This window comes from Grampus griseus, assembly GCF_964374135.1.
Source record: "Grampus griseus genome assembly, chromosome: 1".
Classification (NCBI taxonomy): Eukaryota; Metazoa; Chordata; class Mammalia; order Artiodactyla; family Delphinidae; genus Grampus; species Grampus griseus.
The window spans coordinates 143453936-143477171 of record NC_139017.1 but is presented as its reverse complement, the minus strand read 5'-3'; the positions used below and the strand labels follow the sequence as shown (position 1 = coordinate 143477171).

The following is a 23236-nucleotide window of genomic DNA, read 5'->3' as shown; positions in this document are numbered from 1 at the left end:
AGCTGTCAGATCGCTGCGACCTGGAGCGTGTTTGGGATTGTACCCTCGGCTCTCCTCGGGGGACACTGTGAGTGGCAACCTCGTGACACTGGTGCTGGCATCTGCTGAAGGAACGCTTAAGAGGCCACAGGTCACTCCTCCCAACATGGGGCCCTGGGTGAGACGTTTCCTTAAGAGCTCAGTGCTGGGAAATTCTTTGTGTGGTTTCAGGGTGGCATGGGCTTTTGTTGTAACTAGCACACACAGTAAAAAAATGGCAAGCACGTTAAAGTAACTGGCCCACCGACATATGCACCAGGACGTCATGTGGGACCTCGGGAGATGACTCCTCCCCGCACTCCCACCAAGGGCGCACTGGGAAGAGGAACTCCCTTGACATCCTTACACCCTCTGGTTGTCCCTTAGCTCAGTTCACAGGCCCGGATGGCACACTTGGTCAAAAATCCACTCTGCCCACTTGGGGAGGCAGAAAAGACAGACTGTGATCCCTGAAAGACAGCTCCCTCAAGGTGAAGGTCAAGTCCCCGCTTTTCTGAAGAGCTCGATAAGTGGTATTTGAATCTGAATCTGTACTGAGGTATGAGGAGAGGGGAAGGGGGAAGAGGGCGGGGGCGCGGAGGACTGGAGAGGAGAGGAAGAATAGAAAGCCTAGTGGGGCTGCCAGGGAAGGAAGGGGAAGGAGTGCTGAGGCTGCCTGTGCCCCTTTAGTCCTCACCACCACCAGTTAAGGGGCTGGAGCTCTGCGCACCTGCACAGCAGAGTGTAAGCAGAGGACACTGGAATCCAATGCAGATTTGGTGCAAAACGTTTCCCCTGTTTGTCTTAAGAGAGGAAGGGTACTAATGAGGAAGAAGGAGAGAGAAAGGAAAAGTGGAGGACAGGAGAGGGGAGACAGGAGGCTGGGGGGAACGAGAAGACAGCAGGCGGAGGCGAAGGAGGGCACACTAGACACTGTGTGAGTGTGTGTGTCTGTCTGAGAGACAGAGTCCAATAGACTGACAGAGAAGACTGGTGGGGAAGAGGAGAGAGAGACAGAGACAGAGGGGAGAGGGAAGAAATAGTCGGGAGGGGGGATGCCCATGCAGGGAGAAAACTGGGAGAGGTGAGTGGATGTGTCCCTCCCTCCTCCCAGCCCAGACAAAGGACTTGGCGGCTTCCCAACCCTCTGCGGGATGAAGCCAGACGCTCAAAGGCAGCCATGCACCCTGGGGGCCAGGAGAGGGCACCTCAACCCCAGACAACAGCAACGGAGCTGGAGCCGCAGCCGGTGGTCACCGCCAGGCAGGCAGATGAGAGGCGGAGGGAGGGGAGGGGAGGAGAGGCGAGCCTCCGGCTCAGGTCTGTGGGTTACCAGCTCTCAGTGGAGCCAGGATCCTGTGCACATCCCTGCAGACACAGGATGGGCCATGACCTGGTCTGGGTCCCCCTTGGCTGCCTTTGCCCCAGCCCAGTGCCTCCTTTGGCCCTGCCCCGCCCCGCCCCTACTCTATTCCACATTTCTGTTCTGAAGGGCAGTGTCCCTCCAACTTCTCCCCATGGGCCCCCCTCCTCCCCTTCATCAAGAATCATCGCTTCCTTGAGTACAGGGAAGACTAATTTTCAAAACCATTTCTTAAATACTCTGCCATCTGATCTGCACAAGCGTTCACAAGGTGGGCAGCGGCAGGGAGAGGGCGACACCAGGGCACTGAGGTGGGGTGTCACTTGTTTGTGATCACATTAAAAAAAATAAAAGTCACGGCACTCTCCCGTCCGTAACTTCCCTAAGGAGAACTTAAGCATGTTACTGTTTCCTCAACACCAGGATTAAGGAGTGCTTACATATATTGTCTCTGAGCACCAAATACCTAACCTTGTCACACCCTGAGTCTTGGTCTCAGTCCCACATCTTGACCATAGACGACTTTGTCCTGATGAGAAGTTCTAAACCAGGCACATGAATCCAGATGACGGAGTCTGACTCTACTGGGATAGCTGAGAAATCCAAACACGCTTTGCAAAGGATTGATGCTATTTAAGAATCTTAGGAACCCCTTTAGAATTTTAAGAACGCTTCATGGAAATGTCCATGAAACCTCCAGCCTGCACTGATAGCACTGATTCCTGATGGTCCAGATACTTATTACTTAGATTTCACCCAATTCAGTACTTGACCAGAAACAGTAATAATATTATTACTTACTGAGTGCCTACCATGTTCCAGGTAATTTATCAGGCACCTGAGATTTTTTTTTTTATGTTTCTGTCTACTTGAAACAACCCTATGACGTAAGTAGCATAATCATCACCGTTATAGATAGGCAAGGTCGGGCTCAGAGAGCTTAGGTCTCTTGCCCAAGGTCACACAACTAGTAAACAGCAGAGCCAAGATCTGTACCCAGGTCAGCCTGGCTCCAAACACCAAGCTCTTTTCCTCCTCTTGTCAAACAATGGCATCTCTTAGTTACATCTCAGCTATAATTAGCTCAACCGTCTGGCTGGTTTCTTCAAAGAAACTGTCCTCTAGTAGGGCACTGAGATTTGGACTTGGTAAAGGAAGAAACAAATCCAAGCTTCTGGGAGGGGACTGCTCCACCATCTACAAGCTGTCACCCGAGCAGGCTTCCTCTATTCGACTGTTTCTGCACTTTTGGAGCCGGGAACTGGTTGTGGCTAAGGACAGACACTCAGGGACAACATGCACCGCCCCCTCCCCGTTTATGAAGATAGATAATAATACTCATCTCTTAGACTGCTGGGGGGAATCAAACAAGATGATGGCTCTGAATGTACTTTATACACCCATAAGGGCTGTTCACTTCCTGATGGCCCATTCAGGGCTCAGCATCCTGTAGGAGCTCTGTAAGTATCATAAATATATTTTGCTTTGAACGGAAATCCAAGTATCCTCTGTCTCCTCTCCTGTCTCCACTGACTCATGGCAAAATGTCCTCAGACCGAGAGCAGTGGTCCTGACCTCCTGCTCCTTCCAGGTTCCATTTTTCATCCTCCCGGTCACAACTCCCACCTCCTGCCTCTCCAGACACATCAACACGCCAGGCACGGCCACAGCTTCAGCTAAGGGCCCTCGCCTCGGACAGGGCTGGCAGCTGCCTCCTCTTCTTGGCAGGACATTTATCATCTTGAGGAAAATACTGACGGATAAGAAACCCCAGACAGACAGCATGTCCCGCCGGGCATGCAGCCTGCTGCTTGGGAAGTGAGATTTGAGGTGCTGGCTCCAGATCTTTCTGGAAGAAAGGGAGGCTTGGTGGACCTGTGGCACCTGGGCTGTGCCCACAGGGGGTTAACAAAATCCTAGGGATGACTGTGCCCAGTACATAGATGTTCAATAAACGTGAGTTAGACCCAAGCTCAATAGGCCCTTTGAATGAGGCCTGGAGGATGGAGGCCCTTTGTCCAAACCTACCATTTCACAGATGGGAAAGTGGGATCCAGGGAAGACTAGAGATTTGCCGAGCATCACGCCCACAGCAAGTCAGTGGCCAAAACCGGATGAACAAAGTCCAGGGCTCAAGAGTCTCACATCAGAACACTGTCCACCTCACAACAATGCCAATAAGATAGCCCCAAACCGCTTCCCTGGTGGCGCAGTGGTTGAGAATCCGCCTGCCGATGCAGGGGACACGGGTTCATGCCCCGGTCCGGGAAGATCCCACATGCCGCGGAGCGACTAGGCCCGTGGGCCATGGCCGCTGAGCCTGCGCGTCCGGAGCCTGTGCTCCACAACGGGAGAGGCCACAACAGTGAGAGACCCGCGTACCGCAAAAAAAAAAAAAAAAAAAGATAGCCCCAAACCTCTGGTCAGATGTGACGATCTGAGAAACTGGAATTGTTGGTTCCCTCTGGAAATCAGGAAAAGGGGGACCTTCAACTTAATTTCAGAGCCAGTGTCCAGGGAGCACATCCTTTTAAAGATGAAAGGAGCGGGAAGAAGGCAGAGCAGAGGAGTGTAACTGGGTGAGGTGGTACCCATCTATCCGCTGCCCGCTCCTATCTCCCCTGACCGTCCCCCTGGCCTCTCCGCTGCCATGATGCTCTCCCTGCAGCGCTGGTTTGCCAGCAGATCATCAGTCCTTCACCAACTGGCTCCCACAGACCTCTCCAGCCTCACTGACTCTCACTCCCCAACTTGCACCCCAAGCCCCTGACTTGCCCAAAGGAGGGAAGCAGCTCTTCCAGGGCTGCAGACTCTGCACACGTTGCCCTCCCTGCCTGGCCTGCAAGCCCCTTCCAGGTCGGTGCTGCTTCTCACCACCCTCTGTGCCCCCTCTGTCACAACACTGTGCTGCAGCCACTCGCTCACCTGTCCGCCCACTGCACGGGAACTTCTCCAGGCAGACGCTGTTACCACCCATCGCTGCACCCCCAGAAGCCAGGCCAGGTCCTGGCGCATAATAAGTGCTCAGTAAGTGTGGTCTCCGTTCTCCCCCACGTAGAGGTTCAAGCTGGAGCTGCCTCCACTGGCTCTCGTTCTGACCTCTAGGGCCACATAGAACAGATCTACACCCTCTGCTGCATGATGACTCTTTAGAAATTGACCAAAGCAAAGAGTCCAGATGTTTTCTTTCTAAGGAGAATACCCCCGATTCCTTGGCCAGTTCCTCACAGGCAACAGTGTTGGGTAGGGTAACAAACCATCCTGCTTTACCCAGGACTGTCCTGGGTTTAGCACCACAAGTCCCCTGTCCCAGGAAACCCCTCAGTCCCAGGCAAACCTGGACACATGGTAAATCTAGTTTTATCTTCCCCTCCCATCCTAGGTCTTCAGAGGCCATGCACCATTTTCTCAATGGCCTGCATAGGTGGGGCGTAGGCAGAAATGAACCCAGGGCTCCAGGGGTTGATGACACCACAAGGCAAAGAAAGGCCAGCACCTCCTTGCTCCCAACATTGGCCTCTGTTAACGCAGCCAGTCGGCATAAATTCCGGCACGGGAACAGTGTGTGGTGGCTGTGCGGGTTGATGCATTTGCCTTGTGGGCTAACATGGAGGTTTATAGTGTCAACTAAGATGCCTAAGGCAACTTACCACATAGGAGAACTTGTTCCCCCAAAGCAGTCCTTCCAAATTTGCTTTGGTTTTACTTGTTTACTGTAAAGACAGAAAATTTTCAATACCTTTGTTCTCAATATTGCCTGAGTCCTTCAAGTGTTCCAGGCATTCATCCTTTCCACAATTACTTATTAAACACCTACAATGTGGCAGACAGTCCCTCTCAGTGTCCTTGGGGCTGCTCAGAGACCCAAATCTGCAACTGGTTGGAACAGACTTGGGGTAAAGTTCTGCTACTTTGGGGCCTCTCCCCACATTTGTACAGTAAGATAATAGAAACACAAGTAAGTGTGTATATAAGTGTGCAAGTGAACTTGAATATAAACAAACAGGTTCAAATTTCTGAAGAAGCAGCTGGAATTTCTCTGACTGTCAGCGAACAGCCATGATCCTGAGACAATATCAACTATTTTTATCAGCAACGTGGTTTCCATGGAGCCTTGCAGCGCTGCTAGTGAAGGCGGACGGTTAGCACCATAAAATAACTTTACAACTTTGTAATTTGTACCTCTCTGCTGTCAGTAATATTAACAGCATTTTGAATTTTGGCTATAAACTTGACAATAGCAGATAAAACCCTTAGAAACCTCATTTTGGGGGGATGAGGGAGGCTGCGGGAAGGTAATGACGTTTTGGTTTTCCAGGCCTGGGTAGAAGGTGCACTTTGATCTGGAGGTGGGAAATGGGAGGGCCAAGGCAGGGTTCACAAAGAGCAAGGCAGCTGAGCTGGGGTACCACAGAGACAGGGTCTGGGTGGCAGGACGTCTGGGTGATCAGAGACTACAAACATGTCAAGACTGGGGGCAGGGGTTACAGAGAGTGGGGCTATAGGATGGGCAAGAGCTGGCTGGTGGGTCCCAACCTCTGTGGGGTTTTGTCCTACAGGAAAGGAAGGGAAACTGGGCCAACTGTAGAGCAGGGAGGAAAGTAAGACAAAGCCCACCAGGCAGAATTGAGAGAGCAGCCCGGGGCATGTTATTTGACTTTTTTGGGCTTGAATTTCCCTATATGTAAAAGGTACTTATCTCATAAACCCAAGCACACGTGGTCACCTTATCTTTGAAAAGGAGGCAAGAATATACAATGGAGAAAAGACAGCCTCTTCAATAAGTGGTGCTGGGAAAACTGGACAGCTACATGTAAAAGAATGAAATTAGAACACTCCCTAACACCATACACAAAAATAAACTCCAAATGGATTAGAGACGTAAATGTCAGGCCGGACACTATAAAACTCTTAGAGGAAAACATAGGCAGAACACTTTATGACGTAAATCGAAGCAAGATCTTTTTTGACCCACCTCCTAGAGAAATGGAAATAAAAACAAAAATAAACAAATGGGACCTAATGAAACTTCAAAGCTTTTGCACAGCAAAGGAACACATAAGACGAAAACACAACCCTCAGAATGGGAGAAAATATTTGCAAACAAAGCAACTGACAAAGGATTAATCTCCAAAATATACAAGCAGCTCATGCAGCTCAATATCAAAAAAACAAACAACCCAATCCAAAAATGGGCAGAAGACCTAAAAAGACATTTCTCCAAAGAAGATATACAGATTGCCAACAAACACATGAAAGGATGCTGAACATCACTAGTTATTAAGAGAAATGCAAATCAGAACTACAATGAGGTATCACCTCACACCATCAGAATGGCCATCATCAAAAAATCTACAAATAATGCTGGAGAGGGTGTGGAGAAAAGGGACCTCTCTTGCACTGTTGGTGGGAATGTAAATTGATACAGCCACTATGGAGAACAGTATGGACGTTTCTTAAAAAACTAAAAATAGAACTACCATATGACCAGCAATCCCACTACTGGGCATATACCCTGAGAAAACCATAATTCAAAAAGAGTCATGTACCAAAATGTTCATTGCAGCTCTATTTACAATAGCCAGGACATGGAAGCAACCTAAGTGCCCATTGACAGATGAATGGATAAAGAAGATGTGGCACATATATACAATGGAATATTACTCAGTCATAAAAAGAAACAAAATTGATTAATTTGTAGTGAGGTGGATGGACCTAGAGACTGTCCTACAGAGTGAAGTAAGTCAGAAAGAGAAAAACAAATACTGTACGCTAACACATATATATGGAATCTAAGAAAAAAAAAAAGCTTCTGAAGGACCTAGGGGCAGGACAGGAATAAAGACACAGACGTAAAGAATGGACTTGAGGACGTGGGAAGGGGGAAGGGTAAGGTGGGACAAAGTGAGAGAGTGGCATGGACATATATACACTACCAAACGTAAAATAGATAGCTAGTGGGAAGCAGCCGCATAGCTCAGGGAGATCAGCTCAGTGCTTTGTGTCCACCTAGAGGGGTGGGATAGGGAGGGTGGGAGGGAGATGCAAGAGAGAGGGGATATGGGGATATATATATATATATATATATATATATATATATATATATATATATATATAGCTGATTCACTCTGTTATACAGCAGAAACTAACACAACAATGTAAAGCAATTATACTCCAATAAAGATTTTTTTAAAAAAGGTACTTACCTCAAAGGCCAAAAATCAAATGATTCTTTCTATATCCATCTATCTATCTTTCTGTCTATCTATCTACCTAATGATTTGGAAATAAACTTGGAGATCATATCATTTCATCTTCTAATCGAAAGATAGGAAAATTTGGACCCAAAGAGAAAGGAACTCCCCAAACCTACATGGCAAGCTGGAGGCAAAGCCAATCCTGTAATGCAGGAAGCACATCCCACCTCATGAAGCACATCTCAACATTATTATTTTTACCATTATTACTACTACTATTAATCATTCATTCATTCAGCCAGTCATTCAGCCATTTAGTAAGCATTTGTATTTACAGACCAAATTCTAGTCCATGTCTGCGTGGAGGAGAAAAAAGATTCTAACCGGCTTCAGTCCCATTTAGTCGTCTGTTCCCAAAGCCCTCTTTGCGAAGCATTATTTTGTTTATGAATCTTAACAAAGGCTTGACCTTGGCCATCACAAGTAGGAACTGGGAAGTACCTGGGTATCTTTCCTTGCCACCCAACAGGTCAGACCTGACTGCTTCCTACTCTTCTGTATAAAAAGTGAAGCTTCCTCCCCAAGAAAGAAAACCCAGGCAGTACTCCCCTCCACCTGATAACCACCACAGCACACACACATATTCACACTCACTGTCCTATTAGTGAGCCAACTAGCAGATGCAGGTGAAGCTTCCTTCCACTTCATTCATTCCTTCATTCATTCACATTCACTGAGGGTCTACCTAGTACCAGGCTTTAGCCAGAGAAGTAAAATGATTTAACCAAGGTCACACAGCTTTATGAGGGGGGGAGGGCAGAAGACTGTTCCAGAACTGGGATCTTGATTCCCAGCCCAGCATTCTTTTCACCAACTCAAGGGAAAGCCCACCTTGATGGTGCACACCAAGAAAATCCCTTCCTTCCTTATGACTCTACAGTAGCTTGTGGAAGAGTCTGTCTGAAGCCCAGGTCTCTTCCCAAAAATTCTGGCCCATAGAACCATCTGCCTACCAAACTTCTCCATTTGTATGTCACATGAGCCCCCTACACTTAACACATCCCAAACAGAGCTCAGAATATCCCCCTCTCCAACCCCTTTCTCCAATAGTTGTGTTTAAGTGATTGGCGCCACCGTCCGCCATGTTGTTCAAGTTGAGAAACTGGGCATCTTCCTTGACTTCTTCCTTTACCTCCACACCCAACCCATCACCCAAAATAGTCAATTCTACCAGTTAGATAATAGAACATGTTATTAAGATGGAACTGTCTTAGTCTTGGTTTTGCTGAGATCCCAAGTCTGTAGATACCACATTGCAAAGTGAGGTAGGAAACTACCAGGCAGGACTTGCAAAAGGAAACCAGAAAACCAGATTTGCAAACTTTAGCTCTCCGTCAGACAAGAGGGCCACCGGAGGGTGCAGTGCCCTAACGGAGGTGAACCCCAGATCACCGTGGACTCAGGTAGGACCCATGAACAATCGGCCTGAGCTCATGCACTTGCCCACGTCAGCGCTCTCCAGCCCCGGGGCAGGTGTGTCTGAGGAGGCCCACAAGGGACTGCCAGGCCTTCTCAGGGAGTACCAGTCACCCAAGACCTTTCCTACACTTTCCTCCTGTCCCTCATGCTGCTCTGCCTTGGAGGGGTAAATATCTAGGGTTAGCCAGATGGGGGAAAGGGCTGAAAATGAAGTCGGGGAAACAGGAGTCACCTCGAGCAGCCTGTCTGAGACAGGCCTGAGCTAGAGGATGTGGAAGGTTTTACTTTGAAGAGGTTCAATGGCTTTGATTGGACGAGACACAGTCATTGCTGAACTGAGACTGTTTGGTGACCAGAATTAATTAGAAAACTTTTAATTTCCCGAGAGTGATTAGAAAGTCTTGGGGTTTGTAAGAGCTTTTATATCTCTAGATCTAGATGTAGAATCTATACGCATCTATGGGCAGGGTCAATGGGAGACAAAACATATTTTATAATTGTACGCTGTTTCTTGTTTAATGTACCTGTTACATAGCTCACAAATCTTTCTCCTTCTATTCGTGGTTTGGTTCTGCCTATGTTTATTTATCACCTACTGTTTCTGGCCCAACTCCAACTTCCTTCCAATACTTTGGAGGCACATCCTCTGTCTGGCATCTGGGCTTTCTCCTGTATGTCTCCTTCTACCAGGAAGGTGGCTCTACCCTGCTTCTTCTGCCTGCATCCCATCCACCCTGGAGGCCTGAGCCCTAGTTACTCCTCCTCCAGGAAGTCCTCCTTCCTTCTCCTTCTTCACCGCTCCTGCAGGGTTAGATGGCTCCCATGTGCATCCCCAACCAGCAGAGCTTCCCTCTGCCTGATCGTTTATCCCTCTGTGCTGCTGTCTCTACCTTTTTCCCTCCTCTCAAAACTGTCTCCTTCTTGAAGGCAGGAACCATGCCTTATTCATCTGCCTATTTCTAGTGTCTAGCGAGTTTTGTGGGATGGATGAGTATATAAATGGTATCTTCAATGTCTGCTGTATGTTTCAGAGGACTCAGTACAAGGCACGTAGTGGGCTCTGAATCGAGACCAAGATAACTAACTGAGTTCTAAAGCTCTGCATTTCGTCTTGGCTACAGCAGCCGTTCCCTTCTCCTAGAGACAGCATTTTCTGATTTCAAGGTGTCCACAGCTATAAGTGTGTGTGGAAAACAGTCTGCTTAGGACCCAAGGTCTGTGTTTCCAATGTTTTTCTCATCCATTATGTCAAAGAGCTATTTCCTTTTGGCTTGTAACCAGACCATAAACAAAGGCCAGAGAAACTCTGGGTTATTTTATGATTCCAGTTTAGCCTTTCTCTCTCTCTCTCTTTTTTTTTAAAAAATTGTTTGAACAGAGCATATTTATTACTTGGCAGGCCAGTAAAATGTAAATAAGGTTTCTGAAGAATGGTCCAAAATTCTCAGGAATTTATCATTTCACAACAACAACAGAAACAACAAACCACAGGAAGGAAAGGCAAGGGAGCTAATATTTAATGGCACTGAGTATATGCCCAGTCATTTATCCGCTTTCTCTCACGTAACCCTGCAAACAACACTGTGAAGTACATAATCATTATCTGCACTTTCCTGATGAAGAAACTGAGGTTAAATAGCTGAGTTAGGGTCCTTAGCTAGAATGACAGAAAGCGGAACTCACACCCACGCCTCTGACCAGAGCTGTATTCTCGCTACAACCTGAACAGAGACCACCAGCCAGGGCAGCAGCCTCTGAGGATGGCTTCATTTAGATTCTGTTGAAAGTTAGAAGTCTTCCTCCCAGAAAATGAACTCCACATTTTCACTCACAGTTTTGCATAAATTTTAGACAGTTCATAGGCTCTTCTTGAAGCCCATCCATAAAGCCCTCGATTAAGAACCCTTTAACTAAAAGAATGAAAATAGCTATCGTCTTGGCTTGATCAGTTGTCCAGGACACTTCTGTGCTGATTTTCCCTACTGGACTGAAACTCATGCTCATGGGGTCACTCAGTCTTAAGACTCAGACATAACATAACTGTGGATTCTTGATATCATAAATTCATCTAAACAGGGAATTATTAAATTTTAAATTTTAGAATCAGAAAAATCTTAGAATATTAGAGCTGGAAGGAACCAGAATACAGAGAAGTCCACACATAGTTTCATTGTGCAGCTCTGACAGGTAGGAAGTATCAGACACTGAGCCTAAGAGAAGGGACAGGGCCTGCTTGAGGCTACCCAGTAATGGTGATGGAATCAGGATTCAAACCCCCGATTGCTGGATTCAAAGACAGATCATGGGGTTGAAGATTCAACCAGTGGAAGGAAAGTCATGCAGTCTGCATGGAGATGAGAAAAGTGGTGACAGAGGAACATTTGTTGAGTTCCTATCAGGTGCCAGGCAGTGCAAGGGGATTGGAGATCTATTGCATCTTTTCGCTACCCCAATAAGCCTCACCCAAAGTGAGTATTATTATTTTTATTTTACAAATGGGGGAACAGGCTCAGAGTGGTGAGATAACCAGCCCAAGGTCACACAGCTAGGGAAGCATCAGTGTCTATGGCTATATTACCCTGATGTAGTGGGGAGGAGAGCCAGAGAGCAAGACCCTGGTAATGTTTAGCTGCTGCTTTTCCAGGGAGAAAAATTAAACCGACAGATACATATGTTCTGGAAGGTAAGGAGGTGGACACTACTGTGGGCCTTGGTGAAATATCCCTCAGGATTCTCCACCTCCCCTAGCTCTTCTCTGGTCTTCCTCTCACCCAGCATCCTCTGGATAGATAATTTGGCCTTCATGGATCCTGATGCTGGGAAGGGCATACTCTGGATGACAGAATTAAAACCCCTCACCATGAGAACTGCACATACCCACTCGCTGTGTGAACCACATGGCGTTCTGAGGTCCAGGTCCTCCGTTACGGTGATCCTACCAAGGCCTTTTGTCCCACGTACCCTACCAACACAGCCCCTGGTCTTCTGCTCTCACAGCCCTGACAACCTTCTTTAACATAAATGCGGGTCCTCATTCATAGTCACGTAAACCTTTTCGATGTTTTAACCAATAGTCGCTTAATATTTAAAGCTTACGGTGCACATTCATATATATTATTTCATTTAACCTCCTTGCAACTCAGTGAGGTTGAGCGTTACTAGGTCCTCCTCTTACAGACAAGGACACTGAGACACAGTGAGGCTATATAACTTGCCCGTGGTGACACATCCTGTAAATGGCTGAGCCTGGATTCAAATCCAGATCTGTCTCAATTGAAAGTCTGCTCTCTTTTCATGAATATTATTCCCATAGCAGGGGTTAAGAAAGCAGGAAGGTTCTTGGTTGCCTTTGTGAGGGTAATGAAGCTTACCTCAGGGCGGCTGGAGGATTGCCGAAGGGTGGGATGATGTTGGTGCTGTCATCAGATCCAGGTCTCCTGACTCCCAGTCTAGAGGACGCTTCCTCCCAGACCATATTGCCATTCCTATCAGACCATGTAATTTCTTTTTCTGATTGGGACACAGAGCCAGCAGCCAACAAAGATCACAATCTGTCTGCCCGAAGTCTCCCTCTGTTTTTTTTTTTTTTTTTAATGCATTTCAAACAAGAACCAGGTTAAATCACACTCATGTGTGTTGAACTGGCCTGCACTTCTCTGGAGAAACTCCAGATCCCTCTTCTTGTCCCCTAGATGACAGATAAGATGGGGTGACCCAACAGCACCGCGGCCTGTTCAGCTCCTGCACAGCCTCGCTACCCATCACCCTTAACCCCTTCCAAACGCTGGCTTCTGGTCCCCACCGACATCCCCAACCAATAACTTCCCAAGTCTTCTCAGTGCCACATTCTAAATATTCCACAGCACCACCCGAGTCTAGGCTTGAGTCATTTCCCACCTGGGTTGTCATAACGGCCTCCTAGTGCGTCTGTCTACAGCCTTGGCCCCTCCAATCTAACCTTCCCACTGCAGCCAGAGGGGCTTCCCACTGCTCTTTAAAGCCCTTCTACTGCTCTTCACAGTCCTTACCATTTAAATTCCTAACAGGCTGCCATTTTGGTCTCATCTCCTGCATCTGAAGTCCTTCAGCCATACCCGACCCCTTACAGCTCCAACAGTCCACCTTCCTTCCTCCCCTTTCTGTCTGCAATGCCCTTCCTACAACGACCCACCCCAAGCAATCTGCCTAATTTCTACTCAGTCTTAAAAACTCAGCTTAGATGTCTCTTCCGCCGGGAAGCCTTCCCTGACTTCCCGAAACTGTGTTTGAGTCTCCTCCTATCCCCATATGTAGACATTTTTGTCTTCAGTATGTTCCCTGCTACACATCCCCTGTGCCTAGAGCTTCACCTGGCTTATGGCAGACACTCAATATATATATTTAAATGAACATTTCCTATGGCTCTCTGGAATTCCTCCACCACAGAACTTACCCCACAGATTATAACTGCCTCTTTCCTTTTCCGGCTCCTCAGATAGACCAAAAGCTCTGTGAGTCAGGGACCATGGCTTCTTGGTCAATATTTTACCCCAGTGCCTAGTAGCATACCTGGCATGTGCTAATGGTGTACTTACTTTTGATGAATGAGGATTAGGTGTTGAGGGGAGGAAACCCTGGGCCTGGGTCAAGGGAGGGGCCTTCCACTGAGAGAAACATTTGCTTCTAACACAAAAGCATGTTGGAGGTGCTGAGATAGGGTAGGAGAACCCATCAAACTGGACATCAGAAATCAGCCACAAACTAAGTGCAGGCCACACCTGGCGGGACCCTTATCTCACTGAGATAAGGCTCACATGTGGGATACCTTTGGTGCGCATGCTCAGACTCTTCTTTCAGACAACTCCCTCTGTCCCCTTTGCCACCACATCAGGGGCAAGCTAGGCAGGGGCAGCACAGAATGTGCGTATGCGTGGAGCACAGGAGTTAGCGGATCCTGGGGAAGCAATGGGCCGTACACCATCGTGTGTGTGTGTGTGTGTGTGTGTGTGTGTGTGTGTGTGTGTGTATGGGGGCAGTGTGGCACATAGAGATGGCCAGGACTTTGGAAACCAAGGGTCCTCTGCTGCAGAGCAGAGCCTACTCCATTGACCGGTGAGCCAGGTAGTTACTAAAGCAGACTTCAAGGTGACTGTCCCGGTCTTGGTGACTGGGCGGCGGGGGGACTCTCCCTCAGTTCTTACCACAGTCTCTCCAGTGAGGTACTGGATCTGGAACACTGGTCTAACACCTCGTCTGCCTACTGCACGTCCCTCCCTCTGAGGCCATCACCCTGCCCCCATGTCCCCAGCTAGGTTACTGGACCGTCCAGAGCCACGAGGGTGCAACCCTCGTGCAACCACGAGGGCGGACTAGTGCTAAGTCATGTCTCGACCAGAAAGGAAGTTTTCCTGCACAGAGTGTGGTAAGAACTCCACAAACACTCCCCAAGGGTTCAATCAAGGCTGAAAGGAGCACTTCCACTTCTGGGGAGAGAGAGTTTGTATATAGAGAGTTAATATTATCCTTTCCCTTTCTTTTCCATCAACTATAATTCTTTCTCTGAGAAAGCTAAGTGTTCAGAAAGGAGAAATGGGTCAGTCCAAAAACAAAAAGTAAAGAAAAGCAGAAACTGTCACAATCTGTCACAACCCTTATGTACTGACCTTGAAATGAAAATCAATATTCAGGAAACTAGAATTACTAAATAATCCCTAAAAAAATCAAGCAAGCTAGAAAGCGGCCTCTAGTTTCATCATGACAGGCTTGGGGGTTTTCGGGGACATTTTATGAGGAAGCCAAGAGGAAAAGCGAGTTGGCAAAGGAAATGCAAAGGCAGAGAGACAGATGCACAGAGGACGAGCAGGAAGGCAGGGAAGATGGAGGGAGGCTAAGGGGAGACAGAGAGGAAAGGACGGTGGGGAAAGGAGAGAAGATGGAGGAGGAGAGGGAGGAACACATCACATGAAGTAAGGAGAGAAAAACACAAGGCGAGAGTTGGAGGGACAGACAGAAGGAGAGGGGGATGGGGACTTCCCTGGTGGCACAGTGGTTAAGAATCCTCCTGCCAATGCAGGACACACGGTTTCGAGCCCTGGTCCGGGAAGATCCCACATGCCACAGAGCAACTAAGCCCATGCGCTGCAACTACTGAACCTGTGCTCTAGAGCCCGTGAGCCACAACTACTGAGCCTGCGTGCCACAACTATGAAAACCCACGCACCTAGAGCCCATGCTCCGCAGCAAAGAAAAGCCACCGCAATGAGAAGCCTGCTCACCGCTGCGAAGAGTAGTCCCCGCTCGCCGCAACTAGAGAAAGCCCGCGCACAGCAACGAAGACCTAACGCAGCCAAAAATAAATAAATAAATAAATAAATAAATAAATAAATAAAAGTAGAGGGGACAAGGCGGGTACAGACAAGCGAAAGGGAAAGTGTGCACAGAGGGAAGACAAAGGGCGGGGGCATAAGCACAGAGAGATGGATGTCTGGTCTATAGACCAGACGTATAGTTGATAAGAGGGAGTGGGGGAAGGAGAGGGATGGACTGGGAGTTTGGGGTTAATAGACGTGAACTATTACATTTTGAATGGATAAACAACAAGGTCCTACTGTAGAGCATGGGGAACTCTATCCAATCTCCTGGGATAAACCATAATGAAAAGGAATATTAAAAAAAGAATGTATGTGTGTGTATAACTGAGTATAACTTTGCTGTACAGCAGAGATTGGCACACTAATGTAAATCAACTCTACTCCAATAAAAAATTTAAAAAAAAAAAGAGAGAGAGAGAGAGACATGTTCAGGATGAGAAGGAGGGGCCAAGACTGTCAAAGTCTTCCTTAGCAGCCCCGGGATGAGCATCTGGCCTGTGTACTTACATACTTCAGATGATGGAAGACTCACTCCTTTGTGAGGGGACAGAGGGGAGAGAGAGAGGGGAGCAACACAGGTATGGGAAGGCCATGGGTCCAAGCGCCCGAGGAAGACTTGAGGTATAGCACAGGCAGATGGAGGGGGGTGTCCTTTAGGAGGGCAGAGAGCGAACAGGACAATCCAGAGATGACACCAGCAGAACCAGTCATGTCCATCCTCACCCCAGAGTCTCAGCCCTCACCTGAGTTGGAGACCAAATTCCTGACCTGCTTGGTAAATCCTGGCGGACTTGGGTACTTTCAGCTGGATGCGAGCTGGCCCAGGGCTGGGGGGTTGGGGGGACCTGCGAAGGATACAGGCTTCCTCCGTGTAGGGCACAGCGGCCGTGGCGCCACCGATGATGTAGCTGTAGAAGGAAACCTCGAGGGTGTAGCAATACGAAGTGTGGTCCAGCAGCCCAGCGAGGAAGCGACGGCCAGTTCCTGCTTTCACGGCATCTCGGTTAAAGGACGTGCTGGACTGTGAGAGACAAAGAAGGGAGGAGAGAATCAGGGCTGGACACCTGCTGGCTATGGGACCTTGAGCGAGCACCTCTGGATCTCAGCTTCCTCATCTGAAAAGTGGTATGTGACTCCCACTTTGCAAGATTATTGTAAGGATGGATTAAATAGACAAACAATTAAATGAAAGCACCTAGCACAGTTCTTAGGGCATGGTAACTGCCACTTAACAAAGATTTGTGGAAATCTGAATGGGGACAGAGGGAGCAAGGAAAAGTAGACAGAGAATAAGGATGATATTACGATAATCAAGACTGAAATTTGGGCCCTGCTTTCAACTTTATGATATTGTTTCCCATATAGTATCTCATTTAGGCTTCACCCTCTTGACAGGGGTGACGTAATGTTTCCCCTCTAAGGTGAGGTAATGGAAGTTCATAGTAAGTGACACAGGCCTGGACCAGGACTAAGTGACTCCAGACGCCCCAACCCTCCTTCACAAAGCTCCCCCTCCGTTAGGGACAGCTGAACTTGTGCTCAGCATCACCAGAGCACAGGGATCACGGCTCTTCTTTACTTGGGTGTCTACTACCCCCATCACAGTGGATAGAGAGGAAAGAGCCAGCAGGTCCGCATTTCAAGTCCTCTCTTCAAAAGTGTGTGAGATGTTAGGCAACTAGCCTTATTGATCTGAGCCTCAGTTTCCTCATCTGTAAAGCGGTGGTAAAAATCACATCTCTTTTACAGAGCTGTGAGGGTCAGTTCACTTGTGGTTAGAAGGGCTTTCTATGCTAACCCATGGAAATCGCAGTAAATGAAGAACCTGGTTTTAATAAGAGAAGGCATGCCTGTTCAGCAGAATATAAGAGAAGAAGGAAAAGGGGGTGGGGAGAAAGAGGGAGAAAGAAAACAGAAAAACAAGACAGATATAGAGACACTGAAAGAAAGAGAGCTGTGTGTACGTATGTGTGTGTGCCTTTTGACGTAAAGGAAAGAATCAGAAAATTAGAGTCTCAGATCAGGAAGGACTGTTGAAGTTGAAGCTCATGTAGTGAAATCCAACTCTCTCATTCTAGAGTTGGGTACTGAGAATCAGAGAAGAGGGGAGACAGAGGCTGGACTAGGATAGATGACCTTGACCCAAGCCCTAAGCTCTTAGGGAGGCTGCAATGCAGGAACGCCATCCGGCAAGGCCAGAAATAAAGTTCCTAGACTACACCCTTTTTGTAGACCCTGGAAACCTCACCCCTGTGAGGGTCTCTGAAGTCTGTGGCCCAGCCTCCTGGAGAATCACAGTCTCCCAGGGTCTCCTCCAGAAAACCACACTCCGCTCTGAAACTGGAGTGGTTTCAAAAAGACAAGCGTTGGCCATCCTCCAGAGATTGCCACAGACATAAGCACGGCTGTTTTTATCCCCAAGCTGCTAATGAGCAGTCATCTCATTCTACCTGTTTCAAATGCTGAGGGACCTTGTCCTAGATCCCCAACTTCTCTGGGCTTTAAGTGTCTCTTGGGTATAAAGTGTTGGATTGGGCCAAATAGTCTCCCAGTTCCTTTCCTGGTGGGGCATGCCAAGATTCTGGGATTCAAAGCATCTTACCTCATGGAGAAATTCATCCTCCCTCCACTAATGTCTAGGCCTGAAGCAACGAGCAGGCATGTTTTCAGCTCATCAACTTCAAAAATTACCATGCCCTTTGTGGGCCTCTCCCCCTCTGGCCACACTGAAATGACAGGCCTCAGAGATTTTGTATCAAAACAAAGAAAAATGTGCAAAAACTCTTTCCCAAGTCTGCTTCCACCACAGGTTGATTCCCCTCCTTATCTTCCCTGCCATTTCTCAATATTCCTTTTTGCTGCAAATTATTCTAACTACCAGTCCACAGCCTCTCCAGTCCTTCCTGGCATGTAAGGGGGTAGTAACAACAGTCTCTGGAGTCTGTTGAGATCTTTACTGCCTGCAAAGTACTTTCATATCTATTATTGCATGTGTCCTCCCAGGAATTTACGAGGCAGGCAAGGCAAAAAATTATCACCCACAAATTACTGACAAAGAAATTGGGGCCCAGAAGGGGCTATGGAGGAAGAGGATGGTGGACATATGACCCCCATCAGCAGACATGTTAGGCTCCTTCTAACAGAATGAAGGCCAAAGGTCTGTGAAAGCAGACCCTGGGCCAGGGTCTGGCGCTGGGAGATGCTCAGTGAGTTTCTTCTCTTGTTAGCGCTGGAATCAGATCAACGAAACCAATGTCAGCTCCTCGGACAAACCAAGCGCTGTCTTTTCAGAGAGTCTCCCTCCCTGATGGGTGATGAGCTGCTTGCAGGTACAGGCAGAGCTTGTTTACCTCTATCTTTATCACCCACGCAAGACCCAGAGCAGAGTAGGTGTTCTGTGAAATGTTAAATCAAACTGAATTGAGTGAGGGGAAAGACAGGGTGGTGATGCGAGGGAGGGGGCAGTTTGGGGAGGGAAGCTGGGGCTGCCTGACTGAGAACTCTTCACTCACGTAGGAGAAGTCCTCGGCATTCTGGCAGAGGAGCTTGGGGAAGACGGCCTGCCTCTGGAACCGCACCTCATCTTCAAAGATGTTGCCATACATGAAGCCATTCATCATGGTGGAGTGGGCATGGATGTCAATATAAAACTCCAGGCTTGTTTTCTGTTGAGAGAAAGGATAACAAATGAGACATCGGGGCCACAGAGTATGCCTTAAACACACACACACACACACACACACACATTTCCTTGTGAGCTAGCCCTATGTCTCTTCAGATGTAGCAACTATCTGCAATGTGATTGGAGGGGTTGAGAGTAGCAAGGATCAAGTTCTCCTTACTTTTATTTTTTTAATATATTTTTTTTATTTCTTTATTTTAAAATGTTTGGCTGTGTTGGGTCTTTGTTGCTGTGTGCGGGCTTTCTCTAGTTGCGGTGAGCGGGGGCTACTCTTCGTTGCGGTGCGTGGACTTCTCATTGCCGTGGCTTCTCTTGTTGTGGAGCACGGGCTCTAGGCGTGAGGGCTTCAATAGTTGTGGCACGCGGGCTCAGTAGTTGTGGCTCGCGGCTCTTGAGTGCAGGCTCAGTATTTGTGAAGCACAGGCTTAGTTGCTCTGCAGCATGTGGGATCTTCCCGGACCAGGGCTCGAACCTGTGTCCCCTGCACTGGCAGGCGGATTCTTAACCACTGCGCCACCAGGGAAATCCCTCTCCTTACTTTTAACACCATCCGCCTTCAGGGTCTCAGAGCGCTACCATTAGCAGGTAATTCCAACCTAGAGAGTTAGAGTGGGAATCCAACTCAGCGATAATCATTACTATCATTTACTGCATAGTTAATGACACCAGACACCATTCTGGGAGCTTTACATAGGACATCTTAGTTAATTCTTTTATTTAACCTCACTTCATGATGCCACACCTACCCCCCAATAATACATAGTGTATGGGAAAAAATAACCTTGTTGTCTATAAAGGTAACTGTGACTAGTCTCTCTCTGCTCTCTGCTCACATGTATTTAAGGCACTCCCTAGCTTGGTGCAATGTTATTTGTTAACCTTCTCATTTATGAGCTCCCCAAAGGTAGGGGGATTGCCTGGAAAGCACCCAGTGCCTGTCCGTGAAGGATGCTCAGTAGCCGGATGCAGAGTGAATGAATAAACCACCCAGAGGGATCATTCCAGACACTGCAATCGACTGCCAGGAACGGGGGAATTTTCAGGCCCTTAGAACTTCAATGTCCCTCAAATCTGACTTTCTCTTCCTATATATCTGTCCTTTCTGAGAGTAACATGGGAATAACTGGGACTGAAACCCAGGTCTCCTGACCCTTGACACAGTGAACGTATCACCATTAATGGGTAAGACTAGAAACAGTCATGGCAAGACCTGGCCACCTTTCCATCTGCTTTCTAGCATGTAGTCCTGGGAAAGAAGAAAAATCCAGGCTTGGAAGAATTCTCCCTCCTTGGGACACTTTCAAACGAAGTTAAGACCAAATGAAAACAATGTTGCTTCTAGAATGTGGGCCTCATGACTGTCATTTCATTTGCCTCAGACTTGGAGTGAAAGATCATGTCTTGCTGAGCTCCCAGTTCTCTGGGTGGCGTAAGCTGCCTTCTGAGAGATACAAGATGCAGAGCGCTGGGTGATATTAAACTCATCATTTTCAGCTTTGGAGGTGGAATATGCAGTGAATCAACAGGAGCCCTATAAAAGTCCTCTTTGCAATTTTATTTTCTTCAATTGTCTGTCTTTTCCTCTGAGCTTTTGATGAGCTGCAGAGGAAAGGAGGTGGTAGAGAGATGACTTAAGAAATGGGTAAGGAAAAACTGCCGTTTATATCTCTGGATGTGGGAGCTATTAGAAACCAGTTTCTCTGACATTTCCCAGATCAGCTCAGAGTGGGGAGGTTTCCTGCTTAAGGTCAGCCAGCAAGTTAGTGAAGGAAAAAGAATTAGAACCTGGCTCCTCCGAAAACCAGCCTGGAGTGGCTTCCACTGCCCCATCCTGACACCTGGCACCTAATGTGATTTTACTTTAAATAACCGTAAAGTGAATTATATTGATTGATTTACCTGGTTCAAAAGTCAACAAGATATGAAAGAATTTACAATGAACAATCTCCCTTCTACCCCTGTCCTCCAGGCACCCAGGCACACTCCCCAGAGGCATCTCACATGACCAGTTTCTCATACAAAGTTCCAGAGATCATTTACACACCAACAAGTAGATACTCCTCCCCCTACCCCCTTTGCCCCAACGCACACAAAAGGTAGCACACTAAAAACACGTCATTTGGGGAATTCCCCGGTGAGCCAGTGGTTAGGACTCTGCGCTTTTCACTGCTGAGGGCCTGGGTGCAGTCCCTGCTTGGGAAACTAAGATCCTGCAAGCCGCATGGGATAAAAACACAATAAAAAATAAAAACACAATTTTTGGATCAACTTTTTTTCCTCTCAACATATCTTAGAGAGAATTCTTTCTCAGTCCATGGTTACCTCATTTTTTTAAACAGTCGTATATAAACTAGGCAGTTCCCCACTGACAGACATTTGTTTCCAACCTTCTGTTACAAAGTCTTAGTGATTGACTCTGTTATAAATACCATTTCACACATATACAGTTACACGTAGGATAAATTCCTAGAAGTAGAATTTCTGGGTCCTAGGTGCATTTGTGATTCTGATCGACACTGATGAACTGACCTCCTTAGAAGGACCAGTTTACAGTCCTAGCAAAGTATAACAGCATCAGTTTCATGACTATCTTGCAAACATGGATGTGATCAAACTCTTTGATACTTTCCAATTGGGTGGTGAAACTGATATCTAAGATTAGTTTTAATCTGAATTTCTTTTAGTATAATTATCTTTTATTATATGGTTATTATTTTTCACATATTTAGGAACTATTAGCATTTTCTTTTCTATGAATTGCCTATTGATTTCCGTTGTCCATTTTAAAAACTGGGTTTCAGGGCTTTATTCCTTATTGATTTATAGAAACTATATACTAGAGAAATTAGCCTTTGTGTGTAGTATAAAAATATTTTTGCTCAGTTTGTCATTTGACCTTACATCTGCTAGTACTTTTTTTCCATGTGGAAATTTTTAATCTAACTTTTTAGACAGATTTATCAGCCTTTTGTGGTTTCTGGGTTGAAATCTTTCATTGGTTCTTCTATTATTTCTATTGTTTCACTTCTTATATTTAAAAATTTCATTTCAATTTTGATTTACATGGATGTAGGATGTGAGGTAAGGGTTAAACGTTATTGTCCCATACCATTTATCAAATTGTGCATCTTTTCCCCACTGACTTGAAAAGCCATCTTTACCATATAACTTTCTTGTATATATTTGGGTTGATTGTTGGACTTTCTATTCTCTTCTAATCACTTGTCTATTCAGGTGTCAGTACTACACAATTTTAATTATGTTAAGTTTATAATGTATGTTAATATTTGGAGGGCTAGTATCACCTCATTATGCTTCTTTCCCCATATTTTCCTGTATTTTCTTGCATATTTTTCTATACAATCTTTGTAATTAGCTTCTTTAATTTTCCTTGCTCCCCCAATCCTGTCAAGACTCTTATCGCTTTGAGGCTTCTGATCCAAGAATATGCTTTGACTTTCCATTTATTCCATTTTCTTTTGGGTACAGCAGAAAGTTGTAAAAGCTTTTTTTTTTTTTTTTTCTTCATTTAGACCCTGAACATTCTTTTTGATGCCAAGGCAGTTTATATTTTTAGTTGTTGTTGTAAACATGATATCTTCCATTAAATCTTCTAACTGGTAGTTCTTTATACATATAAAGGCTCTGATTTTCAATGGTTTAAATATGTACCCAGACACCTCACTAATTCTATTAGTTCTTATAATAATTTCTCATTTTATTTTTTTGAGTTTTCATTTGCTTACTTATTCAACAAATAACCACTGAGTACCTACCACATGTCATATAGTGTTCTAGGCACTGGGAATATGCACCACAGAGTGTTCTGGGCACTAGGATATAGCAATGAACACAACAGAAAGCACTTGATCTCAAAGAGTTTACATTCTATGGAAGAGAAAGAAAATAAACCAATTAATAAAAATACTAGATGTCAGGAGGTATAAATGCCATGGAACCAAATAAAGCATAGTAAGAGAATAGAAAGTAATAGAGGTTCTGGAAAAACAGAGACTTGAATGGAGTAGGAGAGTTAGTCTTGAGGATATCAGGTTAATAGTCTTCCCGGTAGAAGGAGAAGTAAATGTACTTGGCATGTTCAAGGAACAGCCAGGAGGTGAGGATGACTGAGGTGAATAAAGGGGGC

The 23236-nt window shown here is 46.5% G+C and overlaps 1 protein-coding gene across 2 annotated transcripts in view; it reads right to left on the bottom strand.

The window, feature by feature from the left end:
• The window catches only part of AGBL4 (AGBL carboxypeptidase 4), a gene marked incomplete at both ends in the record, with an annotated part of 1409253 nt that overhangs the window by 52687 nt on the left and 1333330 nt on the right, over positions 1-23236 (bottom strand). For both annotated transcript variants that reach the window (XM_082661428.1, XM_082661429.1), the window contains 2 exons: positions 16266-16428; positions 18920-19072. In XM_082661428.1, coding sequence (XP_082517554.1) covers positions 16266-16428; positions 18920-19072 — 316 coding nt within the window. The remainder of the gene's footprint in view (positions 1-16265; positions 16429-18919; positions 19073-23236) is intronic.